We start from the raw sequence: 21832 nt of genomic DNA on the forward strand, positions 1-21832 counted from the left end.
GCCGCTCCCCTGTCTCAAAGAACAAAACACCACACCCTTCTTCCCACACAACTGTATGCAAGACCAGAATGCTCTGGGGACAAGGAGCGGTCTTCCAAACCTCGGGTCACGTACAGAGAGCAACAGTGGAGAACAGGCCTTGGTGCCGTGGAGTCTTAGATACAAACGCAGGAGTAGGAAGTGACTTGCAATTCCGTGCAGACCGCGTGTCCTCTTCCTCGTGGGGACTAACTACCAGGTGTAGCCCGCCTCGTCCTCCTTGTCGTCGTCCCCATCCTCATCATCTTCTGTCACTGCCCGGGTGCGCACCCTCAGCTGCCCCAGCGTGTCCTTTGGCCCCAGCTCCCGCTCGTCGTCTAGGTCATCCAGCAGGACCACAGCGCCACCACTGCCAAAATCCCCTGAAGTCTCCTGTTCCTCTTCTGAAAGAAGAAGGAGGAAGAAAAGACGGGAGGTTAGCTGCTGCTCATACCTCTGGACCATCGGAGTGGTTCCTCTGCATGCGACTTAAGTGTAGGCAGAAGGCAGGCAATTTACTCTCTGAATATGGGAGCGTCTCTGCCTGGGTGGGGTGAGTCAACATGGCACAGGCTGCAAGCTTTGTGAACCCTGGAGGTCTGGGAGATGCTTCTGCCTTCTTGGGTGGAACCTTGGGAGGTTTATCAAAGTCGCTCTCTGTCAAAAACTGTCATCCAATCCCCTGGTCACGGTGAGTTCCTGCCACTCATAAAGCTAGCTATGCCTAATCTCATGTGATTTCAGGGTTAATGCGTCCCCACTGTAAACCTGTTCACTGTAGACCACAGATACGTCTCGAGATTCTTCCGCCCAGATCTTTATACGGTCAAGACCTGCCGGTCAACAGAGGTCATTGTGGGGCTGACGCAGAGGGCCCTACTCACCACAGCTCACGGTGCCCTGTTTCCTGGAGCCGGCCAGCTCGTTGCCGTACTTATCCACGCACCAGCACTGCCCGGTGCTGCCGTGGCACTGCGTGGCTTTGTAATAGCCCTCCTCATTGCACCGAGGGATGAATGCTCCTGAGGGAGGAAACAGTCCAATTTGAGTCAGACGTGCACGGGTACTCGGCTAATGCCCCCCTGAGAGAGAGAAGAGGGCTTAACACATCAGACAGGGGATTTCCTGCAGAGCTAGCCAGGGGAAGGCAGTCGCTGGTTATTACTTTGTCGAGATCTAGAGGGTCCTGGATTGGCTCAGGATGAGACAGGATCCCTTCTGCGGTGAGTTCTTATTTTTCCCTTTAAAATATGAATGGGTACCACTCTTATTAACAATTTCTTTACCGCTTCCCAGTTTTATGGAGCTAGGAGTGAGATGTAGCACCACGGAATGTCCAGTGCACAGCACAATTTGATTTACGTATGCTGTCAAATGGTTCCTTGACTGTAATTAACATCCATCTTTCCTCTGTGATGAGAACTCTTAGGATTTACTACTAACAACGTTGATATGTTCCATAAGGCAGTGCTGACTACGGTCCTCATGCTGGATATTAAATTCCTGGTACTTACTTGTCTTACAACTCAACTTTGTACCTTTTGACCACCTTCCTCCAATTCCCCCTACCTATTGTAACCACTAGTTGGATGTCCTTTCCTCTGAGGTGTTGTTTTAGGTTCCACATATAGGTGAGATCATACGCTATTTGTCTGACTGACTTCACTTAGCATCTTGTCTTCAAGGTCATTCCATGTCGTCACAATTGGCAGGACTTCCTTCTCTTTTATGGTACACAGTAGTCTATTTTGTATACACACACACTAATTTCTTAATTCATTGCTGTGTAATTGGACACCTAAGTTGTTTTCATATCTTGACTATTTTAAATAACACTGCCATGATCATGTGGGTGCAGCTGTCTCTCTGATATAATGTCATATTCTTGGGATATATTCTGAGGAAACAAACTGAGGATTAGTAGGCAGGATGGGGTGGCTGGGTGATAGACATTGGGGAGGGTATGTGCTATGGTGAGCGCTGTGAATTGTGTAAGACTGTTGAATCACAGACCTGTACCTCTGAAATGAATAATACATTATATGTTAAAAAAAAAAAAAAAAAAAGATAGTAGGAAGGGAGGAATGAAGGGGGAAATCGGTGGGGGAGACCAAACCGGTGGAATTGCAGGATTATATGGTAGTTCTTTTTTTATAAATTTTATTTTATTATGTTAATCACCATACATCATTAGTTTTTGATGTAGTGTTCCATGATTCATTGTTTGTGTATAACACCCAGTGCTCCATGCAGAACGTGCCCTCTTTAATACCCATCACCAGGCTAACCCATCCCCCCAACCCCCCTCCCCTCTAGAACCCTCAGTTTGTTTCTCAGAGTCCATCGTCTCTCATGGTTTCTCTCCCCCACCGATTTCCCCCTTCATTCCTCCCTTCCTCCTATCTTTTTTTTTTTTAACATATAATGTATTATTCATTTCAGAGGTACAGGTCTGTGATTCAACAGTCTTAGACAATTCACAGCGCTCACCATAGCACATACCCTCCCCAGTGTCCATCACCCAGCCACCCCATCCCGCCTACCGATCCTCAGTTTGTTTCCCGACAGTAAGAATTCCTCATATCAGTGAGATCATGTGATACATGTCTTTCTCTGATTGACTTATTTCACTTAGCATAATACCCTCTAGTTCCATCCACGTCGTGCAAATGCCAAGATTTCAGTTTTACTGATGGCTCATAATATTCCATTGTATATACCTATCACATCTTCTTTATCCATTCATCTGTGGATGGACATCTTGGCTCTTTCCATAGTTTGGCTATTGTGGACATTGCTGCTATAAACACTGGGGTGCACGTACCCCTTCGGGTCCCTACATTTGTATCTTTGGGGTAGATACCCAGTAGTGCAATTGCTGAGTTGTAGGGTAGTTCTATTTTCAAGTGTTTGAGGAACCTGCATACTGTTTTCCAGAGGGGATGCACCAGCTCGCATTCCCACCAACAGTGCAGGAGGGTTCCCCTTTCTCCGCATCCCCGCCAACATCTGTTGTTTCCTGACTTGTTCATTTTAGCCATTCTGACGGGTGTGAGGTGGTATCTCATTGAGGTTTTGATTTGGATTTCCCTGATGCCGAGCGACGTGGAGCACTTTTTCATGTGTCTGTTGGCCATTTGGATGTCTTCTTTGGAAAAATGTCTGTTCATGTCTTCTGCCCATTTCTTGATTGGATCGTTTGTTTTTTGGGTGTTGAGTTTGAGAAGTTCTTTATAGATTTTGGATACTAGCCCTTTCTCTGAAATGTCATTTGCAAATATCTTCTCCCATTCTGTCGGTTGACTTTTGATTTTCTTGACTGTTTCCTTTGCTGTGCAAAAGCTTTTTACCTTGATGAAGTCCCAATGGTTCATTTTTGCCCTTGCTTCCCTTGGCTTTGATGTTTCTAGGAAGAAGTTGCTGTGGCTGAGGTCGAAGAGGTTGCTGCCTGTCTGATGGACTCCAGTCTCACAATTAGGTCTTTCATCCATTTGGAGTCTGTTTTTGTGTGTGGTGTAAGAAAATGGTCCAATTTCATTCTTCTGCATGTGGCCATCCAATTTTCCCACCACCATTTGTGGAAGAGACTGTCTCTTTTCCATTGGACATTCTTTCCCGCTTTGTGGAAGATTAGTTGACCATAGAGTTGAGGGTCCATTCCTGGGCTCTCTGTTCTTTTCCATTAATCTACGTGTCTGTTTTTGTGCCGGTACCATACTGTCTTGATGATGACAGCTTTGTAATAGAGCTTAAAGTCCGGGATTGTGATGCCGCCAGCTTTGCTTTTCTTTTTCAACATTCCTCTGGCTATTTGGGGTCTTTTCTGGTTCCATACAAATTTTAGGATTATTTGTTCCATTTCTTTGAAAAAGTGGATGGTATTTTGATAGGGATTGCATTAAATGTGTAGATTGCTCTAGGTAGCATTGACATCTTCACAGTATTTGTTCTTCCAATCCATGAGCATGGAACATTTTTCCATTTCTTTGTCTTCCTCAGTTTCTCTCATGAGTATTTTATAGTTTTCTGAGTACAGATCCTTTGCCTCTTTGGTTACATTTATTCCTAGGTGTCTTATGGTTTTGGGTGCAGTTGTAAATGGGATCGACTCCTTGATTGGTCTCTCTTCTGTCTTGTTGTTGGGGTATAGGAATGCCACTGATTTCTGTGCATTGATTTTATATCCTGCCACTTTACTGAATTCCTGTAAGAGTTCTAGCAGTTTTGGGGTGGAGTCTTTTGGGTTTTCCACATGAAGTATCATATCATCTGCAGAGAGTGAGAGTTTGACTTCTTCTTTACCGATTTGGATGCCTTTGATTTCTTTCTGTTGTCTGATTGCTGTGGCTAGGACTTCTAGTACTATGTTGAATAGCAGTTGTGATAGTGGACATCCCTGCCGTGTTCCTGACCTTAGGAGGAAAGCTCTCAGCTTTTCCCCATTGAGACTGACATTCACTGTCGTTTTTCATAGATGGCTTTTATGATATTGAGGTATATATCCTCTATCCCTACACTGTGAAGAGTTTTGATCAAGAAAGGATGCTGTACTTTGTCAAATGCTTTTTCTGCATCTACTGAGAGGATCATATGGTTCTTGGTCTTTCTTTTGTTAATGTATTGTATCACATTGATTGATTTGCGGATGATGAACCAACCTTGCAGCCCAGGGATAAATGCCACTTGGTCGTGGTGAATGATCGTTTAAATGTACTGCTGGATCCTACTGGCTAGTATTTTGGTGAGAATTTTTGCATCCATGTTCATCAGGGATATTGGTCTGTAATTCTCCTTTTTGATGCGGTCTTTGTCTGGTTTTGGGATCAAGGTAATGGTGGCCTCATAAAATGAGTTTGGTTCCAATTTCTGTTTTTTTGGAACAGTTTCAGAAGAATAGGTATTAATTCTTCTTTAAATGTCTGGTAGAATTCCTCTGGGAAGCCATCTGGTCCTGGCCTCTTCTTTGTTGGGAGATTTTTGATGACTGCTTCAGTGTCCTTAGTGGTTATGGGTCTGTTCAGGTTTTCTATTTCTTCCTGGTTCAGTTTTGGTAGTTGATACATCTCTAGGAATGTACCCATTTCTTTCAGGTTACCTAATTTGCTGGCATAGAGTTGCTCATAATATGTTCTTATAATTGTATTTCTTTGGTGTTGGTTGTGATCTCTCCTCTTTCATTCATGATTTTGTTGATTTGGGTCATTTCTCTTTTCTTTTGGATAAGTCTGGCCAGGGGTTTATCAATTTTGTTAATTCTTTCAAAGAACCAGCTCCTAGTTTCGTTGATCTGTTCTACTGTTCTTTTGGTTTCTAGTTCATTGATTTCTGCTCTGATCTTTATTATTTCTCTTCTCCTGCTGGGTTTAAGCTTCATTTGCTGTTCTTTCTCTAGCTCCTTCAGGTGTAGGGTTAGGTTGTGTATTTGAGACCTTTCTTGTTTCTTGAGAAAGGCTTGTATTGCTATAGACTTTCCTCTCAGGACTGCCTTTGCTACATCCCAAAGATTTTGTACAGTTGTGTTTTCCTTTTCCTTGGTTTCCATGAATTTTTAAAATTCTTCTTTAATTTCCTGGTTGTCCCATTCATTCTTTAGTAGGATGCTCTTTAGCCTCCATGTATTTGAGTTCTTTCCGACGTTCGTCTTGTGATTGAGTTCTAGTTTCAAAGCACTGTGGTCTGAAGATAAGCAGGGAATGATCCCAGTCTTTTGGTACCGGTTGAGACCTGATTTGTGACCTAGGATGTGATCTAGTCTGGAGAATGTTCCATGGGCACTGGAGAAGAATGTGTATTCTGTTGCTTTGGGATGGGATGTTCTGAATATATCTGTGAAGTCTATTTGGTCCAGTGTTTCATTTAAAGTCTTTATTTCCTTGCTGATGTTTTGCTTAGATGATCTGTCCATTTCAGTCAGGGGGGGTGTTAAAGTCCCCTACTATTATTGCATTGTTGTCAATGTGTTTCTTTGCTTTTGTTATTAATTGGCTTATGTAGTTAGCTGCTCCCATCTGAGGGGCATAGATATTTATAATTGTTAGATATTGTTGGACAGACACTTTAAGTAGGATATAGTGTCCTTCCTCACCTCTTATTACCGTCTTTGTTTTAAAATCTAATTGGTCTGATAGAAGGATTGCCACCCCAGCTCTCTTTTGGTGTCCATTAGCATGGCAAATGGTTTTCCACCCCCTCATTTTCAATCTGGGGGTGTCTTTGGGTCTAAAATGAGTCTCCTGCAGACAGCATGTCGATGGGTCTTTTTTTTTATCCAATCTGATAGCCTGTGTCTTTTGATTGGGGCATTGAGCCCATTTACATTCAGGGTAACTACTGAAAGATATGCATTTAGTGCCACTGTATTGCCTGTAAGGTGACTGCTACTGTATGTTGTCTGTGTTCCTTTCTGGTCTATATTACTTTTAGGCTCCCTCTTTGCTTAGAGGACCCCTTTCAGTATTTCTTGTAGGGTTGGTTTTGTGTTTGCAAATTCTTTTAGTTTTTGTTTGTCCTGGATGCTTTTTATCTCTCCTTCTATTTTCAGTGACAGCCTAGCTGGACATAGTATTCTTGGCTGCATATTTTTCTTGTTTAGTGCTCTGAATATATCATGCCAGTCCTTTTGGCCTGCCAGGTCTCTGTGGATAGGTCTGTTCCCAATCTAATGCTTCTACCATTGTAGGTTACAGATCTCTTGTCCTGAGATGCTTTCAGGATTTTCTCTTTGTCTCTGAGACTCATAAGTTTTACTATTAGATGTCAGAGTGTTGACCTGTTTTTATTGATTCTTGAGGGTGGTTCTCTGTGCCTCCTGGATTTTGATACCTGTTTCCTTCCCCATATTAGGGAAGTTCTCTGCTATAACTTGCTCCAATATACCTTTTGCCCCTCCCTCTCTTTCTTCTTCTTCTGGGATTCCAGTTATTCTAATACTGTTTCGTCTTATGGTGTCACTTAATTCTTGATTTCTGCCCTCGTGATCCAGTAGAAGTTTCTCTCTCTTTTTCTCAGCTTCTTTAGTCTCCATCATTTGGTCTTCTATATCACTAACTCTCTCTTCTGCCTCATTTATCCTAGCAGTTAAGAGCCTCCATTTTTGATTGCACCTCATTAATTGCCTTTTTGATTTGGACTTGGTTAGATTTTAGTTTTTTATTTCTCCAGAAAGGGATTCTCTAGTATCTTCCATGCCTTTTTCAAGCCCAGCTAGTATCTTTATAATCGTCATTCTGAACTCTAGTTCTGACATCTTACTAATGTCCGTATTGATTAGGTACCTGGCAGTCGGTACTGCCACTTGTTCTTTTTTTTTAGGTGAGGTTTTCTGTCTTGTCATTTTGTCCAGAGGAGAACAGATGAATGAGAGATCAAAATGCCTAAAGGGTAAGAATGACCCCAGAAAAATATACACTAAACAAATCAGAGGAGACCTGAAACCAGGGGGAAAAGAAAGGGAAAGAAAAAAAAAAAATGATCAGGCTGGTGAATAGATCAGAGCCACACACTAGATTTTGGGCGTATTTTGGTCTGTTAGAAGAAACTGCCTCCCAAAGTTTTAAAGAATGAAAAACTTATATATGTATAAAAATAAGGGTAAATACGATGAAGGGATGGAATATGACTGTGAAGATGAAAATTATAAAAGATTTTATAAAGAACTGATAAGTTGGTTGAAAAAAGAAAGAAGAAAAATTTAAAAAAGGGGGGGGAGGGGGAGTGATCAGGCAGGAGACTAGAACAAAGCCAGACACTGGAAATTCAGGGTATATTTTGGTCTGTTAGAAGAAACTGGTTCCCAAAATTTTAAAGAGAAAAAAACATATATACCAAAAATAGGGGTAACTACAGTGAAGGGATAGAATATGACTGTAAAAATGAAAATTGAAAAAGATTTTTTTAAAAAGGGATTGATAAGATGTTGGTTGAAAAGAAAAATTCACAAAAAATAGAAAAAGAAAAAAATACAGAAAATTTTAAAAATTAGCTTTGAAAGACTAAAGAATCATGGGGAAAAAAGCCATGAATTCTATGTGCAGTATTCCCCTAGCGCTGGAGTTCTGCTGTCCTCATTTATCGGTAAACTTGGTCTTGGCTGGTTGTGCTTGCTGATCTTCTGGGCAAGGGCCCTGTTGTACTTATTCTCAAATGTCTTTGCTGGAGGTGGAATTGCCCTGCCCTTGCTGGTCCGGGCTAAATAATCTCCTCGGGTTTGCTTCCCGGAGCTTTTGTTCCCTGCAAGCTTTCCCTATGGCTTTGGAGGACCACAGTGAAATGGTGACCTCCCAATCTCTGCCCCGGAGGAGCCGAGAACTCGGGGCCCCACTCCTCAGTGTGCCCCCAGGGAAAAGCAGTCAATCACTCTTGTCTCTCTGGTCTCCAGCCACTCTCCGTGCTCACCCGGCCTGCAACCGTGCGTTTCTGTCTCTGGCAATCGACTTGGTGTGGAGTCCCCAAACCCAGCAGCTCCCTGCGGTGCGCTCCCGTGCCACTCCTCCCAGGGAGGAAGGGGAGTCTCCCCGGATCTGCTGCTTGTTCGGTCCCTGCTGGAGGAGCAGTGGCCCGACTGTGCTGCGGATCATGGTGTATGGCAACCTCGAGCTGAGAGCCCGCGCCTTGGCTCCGTCTCTGCAGCCAGCTTCCCTGCTCCGATCCCTGGGAGCTCTGCCGCACTCAGGCATCCCCGGTCTTTCTGTGACCCCGAGGGTCCTGAGACCACACTGTCCCGCGAGGGTTCCACCCCCTGCTTAGCCACTGGAGCATGCCCCCCAGCGGAGCCGACTTCTAAAAGTTCCGATTTTGTGCTCTGCGGCTCTATCACTTGGCAGAAGCGGCCAACGGAGGCCCCCTCCCCCGCCGTCTATCTTCCCGAATATCGCCTCGGATTCACTTCTCTGCACATCCTACCTTCCAGAAAGTGGTCGCTTTTCTATTCAGAGTTGCTGCTATGTTTTTCTTCGAACCCCTGTTGAGTTCGTAGGTGTTCAGAATGAATTCCTCGGACCAGACGAAATTTAGGTCTCCTACTCTTCTGCCATCTTGCTCCTCTGGATTATATGGTAGTTCTATTTTAAATTTTCTGATGAACCTCCATACCTCTTTTCATAGTGGCTGTACCAGTTTGCATTCCCTTCAACAGCACACAAGGCTTCCCTTTTCTCTGTGACATAACCAACATTTGTTGTCTATTGTTGCTTTGATGATAGTCACTGTAACAGGTGTGGGGTGGTATCTCATTGTGTTTTTGATTTGCATTTCCCTAATGATTAATGATGTAGAGCATCTTTTGCTGTACCTATTGGCCATCTGTATGTTTTCTTTAGACTAATGTCCATTCTAGGGTGCTTGGGTGGCTCAGTTGGTTAAGCATCTGACTCATGATTTCTGCTCAGGTCATGATCTCAAGGGTGGTGAGATCAAGTCTGCATCAGGCTTTGTGCTAAGTAGAGAGTCTGCTTGAAGTTTCTCTCCCTCTGCCCCTCCTCCTTCTCTCTCTTAAATCTTTAAAAAGTAATGTCTATTCAGATATTCTACCCATCTTTAAATCGATTTTTTTTTTTTTGCTGTTCAAGTGTGAATTCTTTATACATTTTGGATATTGATCCCTTATCAGATATATGGTTTGCAAATATTTTTTTCTCATTCTGTAGGTTTTCATTTTGATAATTTTGCTGTTCAACCAATCCAAAAAATCATTGCCAAGGCCCAGCTTTTTCCCTATGTTTTAAGAGTTTTATGGTTTCCATTCTTACATTTAAGTCTTTAATCCATTTCAAATTTTTCTTATACCACTCATAAAAATTGAGATCTAGTTTCAATCTTTTATATATAAATATTCAGTTTTCCTAGCACCATTTATTTGGGGGACTATCTTTTCTCCAGTGAGTATTCTTGGCTCCCTCACCAAATCTTAGTTGACCTTATATACATGAATTTATTATGGGACTCTTGATTCTGTTTCCTTGATCTTTCTGTTTTTATGCCACCATGCCATTTTGATGACTGTACCTTGATAATATAGCTTGAAATCAGGAAGTGTGATGTCTCCTACTTTGTTCTTCTTTCTCAGGATTGCTCTGGCTATTTGAGGTCTTTGGTGGTTCTGTATGAATTTTAGGATTGTTCTTTCTACCTCTACCAATTTCCGTTGGACTTTTGATAGGTATAGCAATTAATTTGTAGATTGCTTTGGGTACTATGGATATTAACTCTTCTGATCCATGAACATGGGATTCCTTTCAATTTATTTGTGTTGTCTTTGATTTATTTCATCAGTGTCATATAGTTTTCAGTGTATAGATCTTTCACTTCCTTGGTGAAAACATACCAGCTACAAACAAAATCTTACTTCTTTCTTTCCAACTTGGATGCCTTTTGTTTCTCTTCTTGCCTGACTGTACTGGCTAGGACTTCTAGTACTATGCTGAATAGGAGTATTAAGAGTGGGTACCTTTGTCTTAGGTTGAAAGCTTTTCCTTTAAGATCAAGACTTTCACCATTGAGTATGATGTTGGTTGTTGTATGTGGCATTTACTTTATGTTGAGGTTTGTTCCTTTTATACCTAATTTGTGTTGAGTTTTTTAAAATCATAAATGGATGTTGACTTTTGTCAAATGTATTTTCTGCGTCTATTCAGATACCACATTCTATTAATGTGATGTATTCTGAATCATCCTTGCATCTCAGGGTTAAATCCCATTTGATCATGGTAAATGATCCTTTTAATGTACTCCTGAATTTGGTTTATACCTGGAAACATACCTCTTAGAAAAGCAAATATGTGGGCCCCACCCCAGATCTGCTGAATCAGAAACTTTGAGAGAAGGGCCTAGCAAACTGTGTTTTAATAAACCCTCCAAGTGATTCTAATGCTGAAATTTGAAAACCGCAAGTTTATAGCAGTGTCCTATAACTGAAGTTACAATTCATAACAGCATTTGAGCTTTTCCTACTGCCAAAGAGTTGCCTACCTCATGCTTTTCTACATTAGTCTTGATTGTTTCACTTTGTTTCCCTCTGATTTTGGTACACAAAACTTTCATTTACTTCTAAATGTTTTGTACTTTTTATTTCATTTTTGATATTCTTCCCCCTCCGTGTATGGGGTTCAGGTAAATAATCTAATTTTTGGCTTCTAATTGTGTTTTAGCAAGTGAATTTAATCTGTGATAGGTTTTGGGGGATTGTATAGTTTTCTTTTGTGGCATAATTCAAAGCAAATATTCCGTTGTCTTTGAAAAGACAATACATTCCATGTTTCTGTATAGGAATACAAGTATATGAATGCTAATTATTCATGTTATGCATTTCTTCTGTCTACTTAAGTTTCAAGAGGTATATTATGTGTCCAATTACAATTGTAGGTATGACGATTCCTCCCTGTAATTCTCTTTTGATTTAAAGTTACAGGCATACCCTAATATGGTGAAAGAAAAAGGAACATTTCAGCAATATGCTATTCCTTCTTTGTTTATAGAATTCAGGACAAAATATTTGCTTTTGTCATCTTTTTATGAAAAGGAGTCTTTAGTATCTTTTAATTTCAACTTTTTGGTGTAAAGGCCTCACCTCTAAAAGCAACAATTGGTCTCATATTTATTGTGATTACAGATACACATGCTCTTCTTTTTCCCCCTTTCCTGATTTTTGTCGAAATGATCAAGTTTTCTATAGTTTTAACAACGATATGGTCTAGTTCCAATATTCTTGTTATGCCTCTTTCTCTGGGGGAAATTCGATAATAAGGTTTCAAGTTAATCTAGGTTTTCTTTTCTTCTTGAAAAACTTCCCACCTTTTATTCTCACTGCCCCCAAAAGTCTGAAATTTTAATTCTTGCTTGCTATAGAACTCTTCTATAGAGGAAATTCTTTGGTGATATTTTAGTAAGTCTGGGGTTAGTAAACTTGACGTATGGCTTGAGAACACCTCTGTCCTCACACTTGAAAGCTCTGTATCTCAGTCTCATAATTGTGTGCTCATCTTCTATGGGAGAATACTCCTGACTGCGACCAAAGGTCTTTGCTTGCCTCTCTCGCTTTCTACTCCCGAATTTTATTTCAAGTAATAGACTCCAGAAGGAAGGGTGTAGCATGGGAGGCCATGGTTTTGCTATTCTGAACTGGATTTAACCTCCGATCCTGCTGATTATGGCAACAACTCCTCGTCACCCTGCTCACCAGGCTATTCTCTCAGCTAACCATAGGAAATCATTCCTAAATGACAGGTACATCTGCTTGTGCCAGTGCACAGTGGGAGGACAGAAAAGAAAAAAAACCAGATGATTCCCATGATCAAAAGGCAGAGAGATTTGTGAACAGATTCTGATTCTCAATCAAGGTCTGCAAAGGAGAAGAACTACGAGAAAGGTGAGGAAATACTGATCCTGCCCCTTGAGCTGCAGTTGGAGAACAATAGCACTTGATAGACCACAAAAAAAATGCATACTGGGCTTAGCCTCAGGTTGGTAAGAAGCAGGTGTTGCTCTAAATCTATAATGTAATAGAATTACCAATTTTCCTAAGTGGGCTGTAATTATAACTGATTGGAGGTGGTTTCTGCTTGCTTTATTTTTTAAATTCAAATGCCCCTGAAAACACGTTATTAGAAGATTTCCCCATGTGCAAGAAGGTCAACGATATTGTTATGAGTCAGCCAGAGTAATCTCCATAGGTGGGGAGGTGTGATAAGGTAAGCTTTAAAACTAGGTGGGATTCAGGATAGGACACAGATAGGCACTTCATTCGGGTGAGGTAGGGAAAATGGGAGATGAGACATTTTATTTCAGACTACACACCTTACAAATGTCTTATTCATTATTAAATAATGAAGCACCCAGAAGAGAAGATATCCATAGCCAACGAAAATAAAATTTTAAAAATAGATTTATACTAATTCTATACCTGTGCACCCTAGGTACATCACTCAAATCCCAAATAATGCGGCGTGGGGAAATCAGAGAAGTGAGCACAAGCCCTTGCACTGGAAAGATCTTTGGAAGGAGGGAGCCAGCCGGTTTGCCTTCATACGGGAAAGATGCCTGTGTCTTTTTAGAACCTGGGTCCACAGAGGTCATTTCTGAGTTGAATAGGGGCATTATCAGAAGTGAAACATCTGAGGCAAGCCAATGAATAACTTTCAAAAGTAGAAGAAAGAGTATCTAGGTATGCTGAGGTGACCCAAAAAGCAGTGGAGAAGAACCTGCCAGAGTTCACAGACTGCCTGCTTTTGACAGTCTACAGCAAACTTGCCCATTTTCTGCCAGTAAATAGGTACATGTCTGAAACGGCAAGCTGCTTAGGCAAGGCACCTGCTTCTTACTGCTTAACAAGAATAATTCTGAATTACGGTATTGCAGCTGTCAGCGCTCTTTTTAAAAAGCAAGTAAAGCAACACAGACTCCTTCTTCGGCCAACAAATGAGCGTTAGCACTCTCCGCCATGGCTTAGTGGGACTGCCATGACGTCCCCGGAGCACTGGAGGTCACGCGGCTGCCAGGGAGCACGTCCACAAGCCAGCATTGGTTACCTCTGCCTCAGCCACAGACTGGCATGGCCGGGAAAAAAACCACAGTTCTCATTCGGACCAAGAGAAATGTACACTGTCTAAACAGCCTTACGCTTTCCTCTGTGGATTATTATGGACATGAAACCCAGAAATGCATTTAAGCACACTCAAGTCTTTGAGCCCTATCTTATAAATACAGAAGAGGGTACAGCCCGTCTTCCTCCTCGAATGGACAACTTGGTCTGTAAATTCCTGAATTATTCCCCAGATCAAGTAAGGGAGGGATTAGCGGTAGCGATGGGGCCGGGTCCCCGCCCACTCGTCCCAAGCTAAGGGAGGAGGCAGCGATTCTAAACCAGCTCCCCTCGCCTCAGATTACATCTGGCCAGCCGTCTGGGGAAGAAGCGACACGTTTCTTTCAGGAAACACAAACCATTGCTGTGGCTCAATATTACAAGAGACATGGATGGTTTAATTAGTTTAAATGAGTGACAAGAAATTGTACTTACCCAACAGGCTTTTCCCCTTGCTCAGCTTCTGAATCCTGTTCATTTCATTCTGGCAAGGGAGACCTAAAAAATAATTTATGAAAGTCAGTTTCCAGATGCTGCGGGGCATAATCTCTAATGATTGGCTTCACTCGTGACGTGAAATGTCCACAATGACACACCTGGGACTGCAATTACTCCATATGCTGCTGTTATACAGCAAAACAAATTCAGGCCATTAGTGTTACTAAAAAAAAAAAAAATCTTACACTGTGAGGTACTTAAATAGTATTTGGGGGCTACTGGCATTGTATACTAATTTTTCTGCCCACCCTCAATGGAAGCAAATGCTAGGTGCCAACCAGGTGATCTGGTAATAGACATTTTAATCAGCTGAGAACCAGGACCAAAGATTCCTAGTGGTTAAATGTTCTGAATGCCCACACGGGAGCAGCTAACCAGAGGGAAGGTGACAAATACTTCATGTACCCCAGGTCTTGCTGCAGGAGACAGAGAGGATTAGACCTTTGGGCTCACTACCCCAGGAAAGTACAACACATGCCTCAAGGGACAACTATGAAGCTATCTGAGATACGTAGAGAAGCAGTGAATGGAGAAAAGGGAAACCTTAACTCTCAGCTCTGCCACCTCACAGCTGAATGCTTGGGGCAAGTCTCTCTCTCAGCCTCCAAGTCCCCAGTTATAAAACACCTTTGTGGTGAAGGACTGATACAGTGGGAGCCACAGAGCTAAGTAGGGCAGATAGGAGTTTGTGGTTCTCCTGTCGCCCGAGAACTTAGTTCATTCTGAGCTTAAAGCACGATGGCCTCACCCGTCTTGAGTGTTACCATGAGTTGGCTGTGCACGTCCTGTGGCTGGGGGAGGCTCTGCTATGTGCTCAAGGGCCTTACACTACTTCTGTCCAAGCAACGTTGGGGCCTGTAGTAAATACCCAAGTACCTTTTTACATCTGTTACCCTGTACCCTGTCTTGCTGCTTGTTCCTTGAGAGAAGCTGACAAATTTTGTTCACTTCTGGGTTTAAGGTGCCTTCTGAGTATAGGAGAAAGACGCCAACTGAAAACAAGCAAGGAAAAGGGGAAACTAATTCCATCTTTGACGATTAAAGGTAGCATTTACTAGGACACACGTACCAGAAAATGTTCCAGAATTTACAACAACCCCACAAAGTAGGTACCATCATTCCTCCTTTGCAAATGGAAAGGGTCCTTTTTGTGTGAAACCATAGGCATTTGGAAGACTATTCCAAGACAGCACAAGTCACCTGCATTCACACGTTCCTCAAAATGTCCCACGGTAATTGTAAAAATTCTACTTCTCTTTCAGCAAGGAAACATGAATCAGGCTGAGACCTACTAGAAGGTGCTGCAAGAAAAACAGTCAAGAGCGAGACCAAACGCCAGGTTAAGAATTCTAACAGAAAAAAATGTTGGCTGCTGAGCAGAGACAAGCGTTACCGAAGACTCCTCTAAGTAGTCAAGGATGCCTGTGAAAAAGACACTCTGTGAGACCAGAGATCAATGCAGATAAGGACAAAGGAAGTTTGTTTCTGAAGCAGCAGAAGTCAGGTGTAACATCCATGGTACTGATACTCCCATGGGAAGACTAATCAAATGGAACCAGAGTTTTAATTCCACAGCTTAAAGATGCATGACATATCCCCGGGAAAACGGTTACATACAGACTGAGCCAAACCAAGACATGTCCAAGGAAATTCATGTCTTCCAAAGGGAAAAGAATTGGCATGGGTTCCCATTACTGTATAGTTAAACCGAGTGCTAGGAGCATCGTATTTAAAGATAGCAGTATAAGAAACTCCAGCTCTAAGACGTTTATACTTAGCATCTTTGGTTCTGTATTGAAAAAAGCAAACAGCAATATTTACAAATATTCAAGTGTTATTTCAAGGAATAGAATTCCAGTGAGAATTTTTGAAAAAAAGTTCTAAAAACTAAAGAAAAATAACATAATCCTACCACACGTAAAATTATAAAAATATGCTCTCAAAATTTTCTGGGGCCTAAGAGGCACTCAGAGCCTTAACTGGAGAATATCTACACATTTATCCTAGTAACAATACCACGTATGGAATACCTATGGTCTATAGCTAAACGAGTGCCTCAGAAAAAATTTTAGCCTTGAATACACACATTAATCAACAGGAAATAATGAAGAAATGTGGAGAGCACGCAGAATTCCCAGAACTGGTTCTGGGTCAGGGAGGGAGGTGGTGGGAACCCAACAAAATATAAAGACGCTTACTTAAGAAAAAGAGGGAAACGCGCAAAATAAGAAAGAACTACAACACAATGACTCTATACTTGGCCCAACTTCTCCTACCTAGATGCCATCATGTGCCATTCGAGGGGGTTCTGGCCTCCCTCAGCCGTTGCTCAAAGGATGGCCCACCCAGGGAAGCCACATGGCGCGGTGACCACCTCTGTCCTTTAGTAAAGGCGGTAAGCCTCACCCTCGGGGTCCTGGCGTTCACGCCTCGGAGGGAGGCGTGAGCACTGAGGCTTTGCTTACGTAGGTTAAGCCTGAACCCTGGCTACAGTCACAGGAGATTATATGGACTCAAGCCCAAAGCCATCTTAATCCTCAGTACTGGATCACTCCAAGTATTTCTATTAAGATAAGAACATGGCTATTATTCAACACTAATTTGGAAGTACCAGCTGAGAGGATGGGAAAAGAGATGAGATATAAAAACAGAAAAAGAAAAACATGATTACTTTGCAGAGGATACAATTGCACACCTACAAAATCAAAGGAAACCAACCAGAATAATTATTACAAACAAAAGGAGAATTTAGTAAGGTGCCTGTGAACAAAATGAATCCTGAAACAACCACCAGCAAAGAAATATAATGGGGAAGAAAAATCAATTTCGTTTACAAGGAGGATAAATACAAGGGAAGTATAGTATCTGTGGGAACAAAACTTAAAAAGGTAACTCTGTTGGTTAATAGATGCTGTTCTAGAATCAAAGGATTCAATATTACATAGCTATCAATTCTCTCTAGATTAGTAAGACGTGTAACAAAAAGCATAAGAATATCCAGGAAAATTCTGAAAGATCAGTGGCAGGAGAGGAGGGCCCGCCTAGATGTAGGAATAGACAGATGTAGATGAAGAAATCTTATATACAATAGAGGAAGCATTCAAATTAGAGGAGGAGGATGGGTTAGTCAATAAACGACAGAAACGTAACTGAACAACCCTCTCCAGGGGTGGGGGTAGGGCCTGGGACCCCACCTGACCACACACACGGAAAAAATCTAAAGTGATACAAGATTTCAACAGACAACCAACCAACCAAAAGGTACTGATGAAAACACAAACACAAGAGAATTCCCTTTGTATTTCATGGTACAAAATACCTTTCTAAGCTTAATGTAAGCCCTATGGCTTCTGAAAAACCATAAAAGATGGAGAAACTTTACATTACTAAATTGAAAAATTTCTTCCTAGCAAAAATGCACCAAGTCAAAGTTGGGGAAAAAAATATTTGCAATACACGTGACCAGAACAGTACTAATATCCTCCACTTAGGGAAAATTCCTAAAAACACACCAAAAATGACACCCCAGAGAACCAGGTATTCTTGGTAAGAGTAAAAATTAGTACAACCATTTTGGAAGGCAAATTGGAAATAATACTTACATTAAAAATGCACATGCCCTACAACCAGTGATTCTGCTTTTAGGAATGTATCTTGTAGTCCTACCAACAGATAACATGTACTTGACACTGGATGCCCTTTTGCAATGCCTACATTTTCTGCTGTGTGTACGGTGACTCTGAGCGCATGGAAGGCACAGACACACACATAATTTTTTAAAACTATAATATTCATAGCCATCTTCTGTTCCTGGGTTCTCCTAGCCATGCTCGGAGGAGATTATCCATGATCCCTGACTCCTGCTGAGCCAGCTTTGGGATGTGGGACTGGAATTCAGATACAAGCCACTCTCTGCTAGTCCAACTAGCTGTGAATCGCCACACTTGGGTGCACAAGCCCTGCAAGCTAAGACAGAAGAAGGAAACTCAGACCATGTGGCCCCTCCTGGAGACTCAGAGCTCCTGCCTCTGGATTCCCGAGAGGCTGCAGGCAACTCTCTTGTCTGACTTGCCATGACATGAGATGCTCCGGTATTCTTTCCACATACTCCCCCTCCTCAAATGTCGTCTGTTTCTTAAGTGAGCTGGAGTTTATAACCAAAATATTCTTGCCTAGGAGATTCAGCATAAACCCATATTTACCCCAGAGAAGCTGAGAAGAGGCTCTCTAAGGGGAACGTGGAGAATTCATGTGACGAGGGGCATTACGGTATTTGTCCATTTGTACAGTACTTCTCACAGAAAGGATCTCACAGGGACGTTGGCAATGATGTAGCAAAGGTTTCTACACCCCTTTTACAGATGTAAAAGCTGAGGCACGAGATGGTTAAGGGATTTTCCCCAAGGAGGAGCGAGGTAATGGGCCCTTTCAATATGCTTTTGGATTTTCTAATATACAATGATAAAAATAAAATAAATGAGAAGAAAAGAGCCTTTGCATCTGCCCTTCTGTCAGCTGACTGCTTTATTCTCTAGCTGTGTCCTTTGGCCTACCGACCTCCACCTGCCTCTCTAGTATGTGATACGCAGGCCTTTGGCACCCAGGGTGGCTGCCCTGAGTTGCAGGACCCCCCACCTTCCCCTGCCTCACCTCCAGGCTTCTGGAAGCAGTAGCACCATTCGTTGTTGGAGAGCTTGCCATCCTTGAAGGAGTCACAGGAGTTGAAGAGAGGCTTGATACAGGGCTCATACTTATCCAGGTAGATGGCATTGATCTCTGAGTGGTCAAGCAGGAGGTCATAGTTCATGTCCAACTTGTTGAACATCCAGCCCAGGGAGTCCTTGCAGATGGGCAGGATGCTGGTGTCAAATCCTGCAGAGAAAAGGGTGCATCTCAGTGGCCACCAAGCCTGGTCTGGCCCCACCCAAGACGAGGCCCAGGGCCCACACCCCTCCCTCTCCCCTCCTGAGGCATGTTCCCTCCAAGGGTCAGTCTCAGGGGCACCCTACTAGAAGATACTATTGTTGGAGGGGAGTTAAATAAAATAATTTAAAATGCTCTTAAACAGAAATCAGCGTTTGAGAAAAGTATGTCCCAAAGGGACAAACTCCCCAACACTAATTTATCTGGGATGTAAATACGAGTTTTCATTTACCAGACTTGCTTAAAACAGGGTATGCCCAAAAGGAAGAGTACAAACATGGTGAGTAAAAGGAAAAACTTGTGATTCTGCAAGCTACACTTTTATGTTTAGGGAAAAATACCCGAAACACCAAAAGAAACTATTGTAAAAAAAGATGGCAGTGAAATGAAACTATATAGCACAATCCAGAAGCACTGATTATGTCCCAAAGGACTGTTAAATCCAAGCTGTCTGAACCTTAATGGGAAAACAAGCCAGGTACCTGCCTCTGTTCCCCATTCTTCTTTTCTGCAGTCCCCTCAAGAGATACATGATATGGAATCCAAATTGACTCAGACAATAATTTCTTTCTTATTTCCCTGGGGGAGGAGGGGTAGTTTTCTTAAAGAATTATTTGTTTCCACAATGGAACTGTACGCACTAGAATAATAACACTTTGCTTAACACTCAGGATATTGAGTCTACTGTAGACAACCCCCAGAGAAGGCCTGCCCCAAATCTAAAATTGGTCTTTCTTTCAGAATCAAAAGCACTATGCAATTTCAAATTGTTCCATAAGTTGAATTTGTAGAAGTGGTTTTATTTTCCCAGGAAAATTACTGTAAAAGTTCATTTTTCTGTTATTTAAGGTAGTCCTCTAAGCACCTTATTTTTAATTATCTCACTGAATTCTTCTAAAGAGTCCTCTAAAATGCTCTATGCCTTCTACTTTACAGAAGGGAACAACAACAAAAAAAAAAACAAAAAAAACTCAAGGCTTAAGTGACTTGTTCAAGATCCTATAATTGTGGACCCAGGCTCCTAAGGCAGGTGGCCCAGCCCTGAGTCTACATTCTCAATCCCTTTTCTCCCGGGGCTGCCTGTGCCTCACGTGATCCTCTTACCTTGAGGACATCCAGTTGGCTTAGGGACCATGCTTGAGGATAGGCAGTGCAAGCGGGGATACAGCAGCCACATCTGAGGCCCTGATGGGGTTGACTGCCCACTCCCTGCTCAGCGGGTTGCTGTGTGCATCACCAACCCCTGCTTGGAAGATGTGAGACACAGCAAAGGGCACCCACCCTTTTAAAAGCCTTGGTTTTCTACAAAGGGTCTTTACTGTCCAGAAACCAGGGAAGTAAGTATAGCACCTCCACCTCTGAGCTCTTCCTGAACCTCTGCTTCCCCTTACTGTCAGTTCATGTTCATCAGATGCTAAGCAACTTGAGGGCACAGAATGCGTTGAGTAGCCTCTACCAGTGCAGGCAGGTAATAAGTGCTCAGTAAAAGCACGTGTTGAGAGAAGTTCTCTACCTGCTGCAGAGTTTGGCCCTTCAAACATAAAAATCAGCTTTTAAATGTATTCCCATTGACACCTTATAACATGTCTTAGAAAACATCCCCCTTCTCAAGAGAGACTAGGAGACATAATAGGGCCTCTTCTTTGAAGGTCATGATTGTACCATCTCTACGATGGGGATGTCCTTAGGGGCTGCTGAGTAAAGCAAGATCATTTACGCTGACACGAAATGGCTCCACAGTTTTATATAGACTATTTTATGTAATAAGCATCAATTTTACAGGATATTAACATTTTAATACATGGCCAAGAGAAGCTTCCGGCTCACTGACCACCAAAGAAAAGTGCCAAGCTGGTTGGGCAGTAGTCTAAAGGTCAAGGCCCCACCTCCCCAACACCCATTTGGAAGGTTCTAGAGAAAAGGCAGCACCTGCATCCGGTATCTAGAGGTGGAGGAGGGGGAGAGAACAGCCCTTCTAGGTGGCCCCAAGCATGTGGACTTGTAAGGTTCCATGGTTTCCTCTTCACGACGCCTGAACTGATAAAAACAACTCTCCCTCCTGTGGTCTTGTAGGCTAACCAAGCCTTGTTCCTTTATATTCCCTTCACTGCAATTGCTTCGGGACATCAAACCTAAAAGCCTCTTTGGGGACTCAATCTGCTTCTGGCCCAAAGGCAAGTCTTTTGCTAGCTCCCCAGCTGCCTGCAGAAGGAGTCTCATGGGACTGGAGGCTGCAAGGAGAAGCTCTCTGCATATCAATCTGCTCTTCCTTGAAGGATTGTTCAGAAAGCCTGAGGGCTGGGCTGCTCCTAGAGGATCCCAGGGAAAAGTTCCTCTAGACCATCTGTGAATTAATTGTCCACAAACTCCCAAGGAAGCCTCCAGCAGGACTGGAAGAAGAACTATCTTCCTTCTTCTTTCCCACAGACTCACCCACCTGAAACCACTCTTTGGATACTTAGATCCTGAGAAGCAAACATTATCTTTCCCTTAAACTATAAGATCCAAACTAGTACAAGAATTGTCCCCTAGATCAATAATCTCTACCAGTCTCTATAGCTACAAGCCACAAAGAATAACCCAAAATTAAGGTGACTGTTCTTACTGTGGCCAAAGACCAGAGGGTGGTTAAGCTCTGGAACCTTAACAGTTGCAAAACTCCCTATGTTTCAACAACTGTGTTATTGGGTAGGACATTCTGAGCCACTGGGCCACAGCGTGGAGAAGCCTACCCCTAATCGCCTTTGAGTTCAATGAGAGAGTCCATCAAGGTACACAAATGCTCACCCACTCTGAGTTTTCTCTTTAGCTTATGAAGAA

General features: G+C 42.5%; 1 protein-coding gene across 3 annotated transcripts in view; it reads right to left on the bottom strand.

Moving 5' to 3' along the window:
• Window positions 1-231: 231 nt before the first annotated feature.
• Window positions 232-21832, bottom strand: part of SPOCK1 (SPARC (osteonectin), cwcv and kazal like domains proteoglycan 1) — a 600902-nt gene continuing 579301 nt past the window's right edge. For all 3 annotated transcript variants that reach the window (XM_088023618.1, XM_028103674.2, XM_088023617.1), the window contains 4 exons: window positions 18740-18961; window positions 14027-14089; window positions 903-1040; window positions 232-422 (listed from right to left, as the gene is read on the bottom strand). In XM_088023618.1, the coding sequence (XP_087879744.1) occupies window positions 232-422; window positions 903-1040; window positions 14027-14089; window positions 18740-18961 (614 nt within the window). The remainder of the gene's footprint in view (window positions 423-902; window positions 1041-14026; window positions 14090-18739; window positions 18962-21832) is intronic.

Source organism: Eumetopias jubatus, unplaced genomic scaffold (assembly GCF_037043125.1).
Source record: "Eumetopias jubatus isolate StellerSeaLion01/CBP00866 unplaced genomic scaffold, mEumJub1_p1.0 scaffold_5, whole genome shotgun sequence".
Lineage (NCBI taxonomy): Eukaryota > Metazoa > Chordata > Mammalia > Carnivora > Otariidae > Eumetopias > Eumetopias jubatus.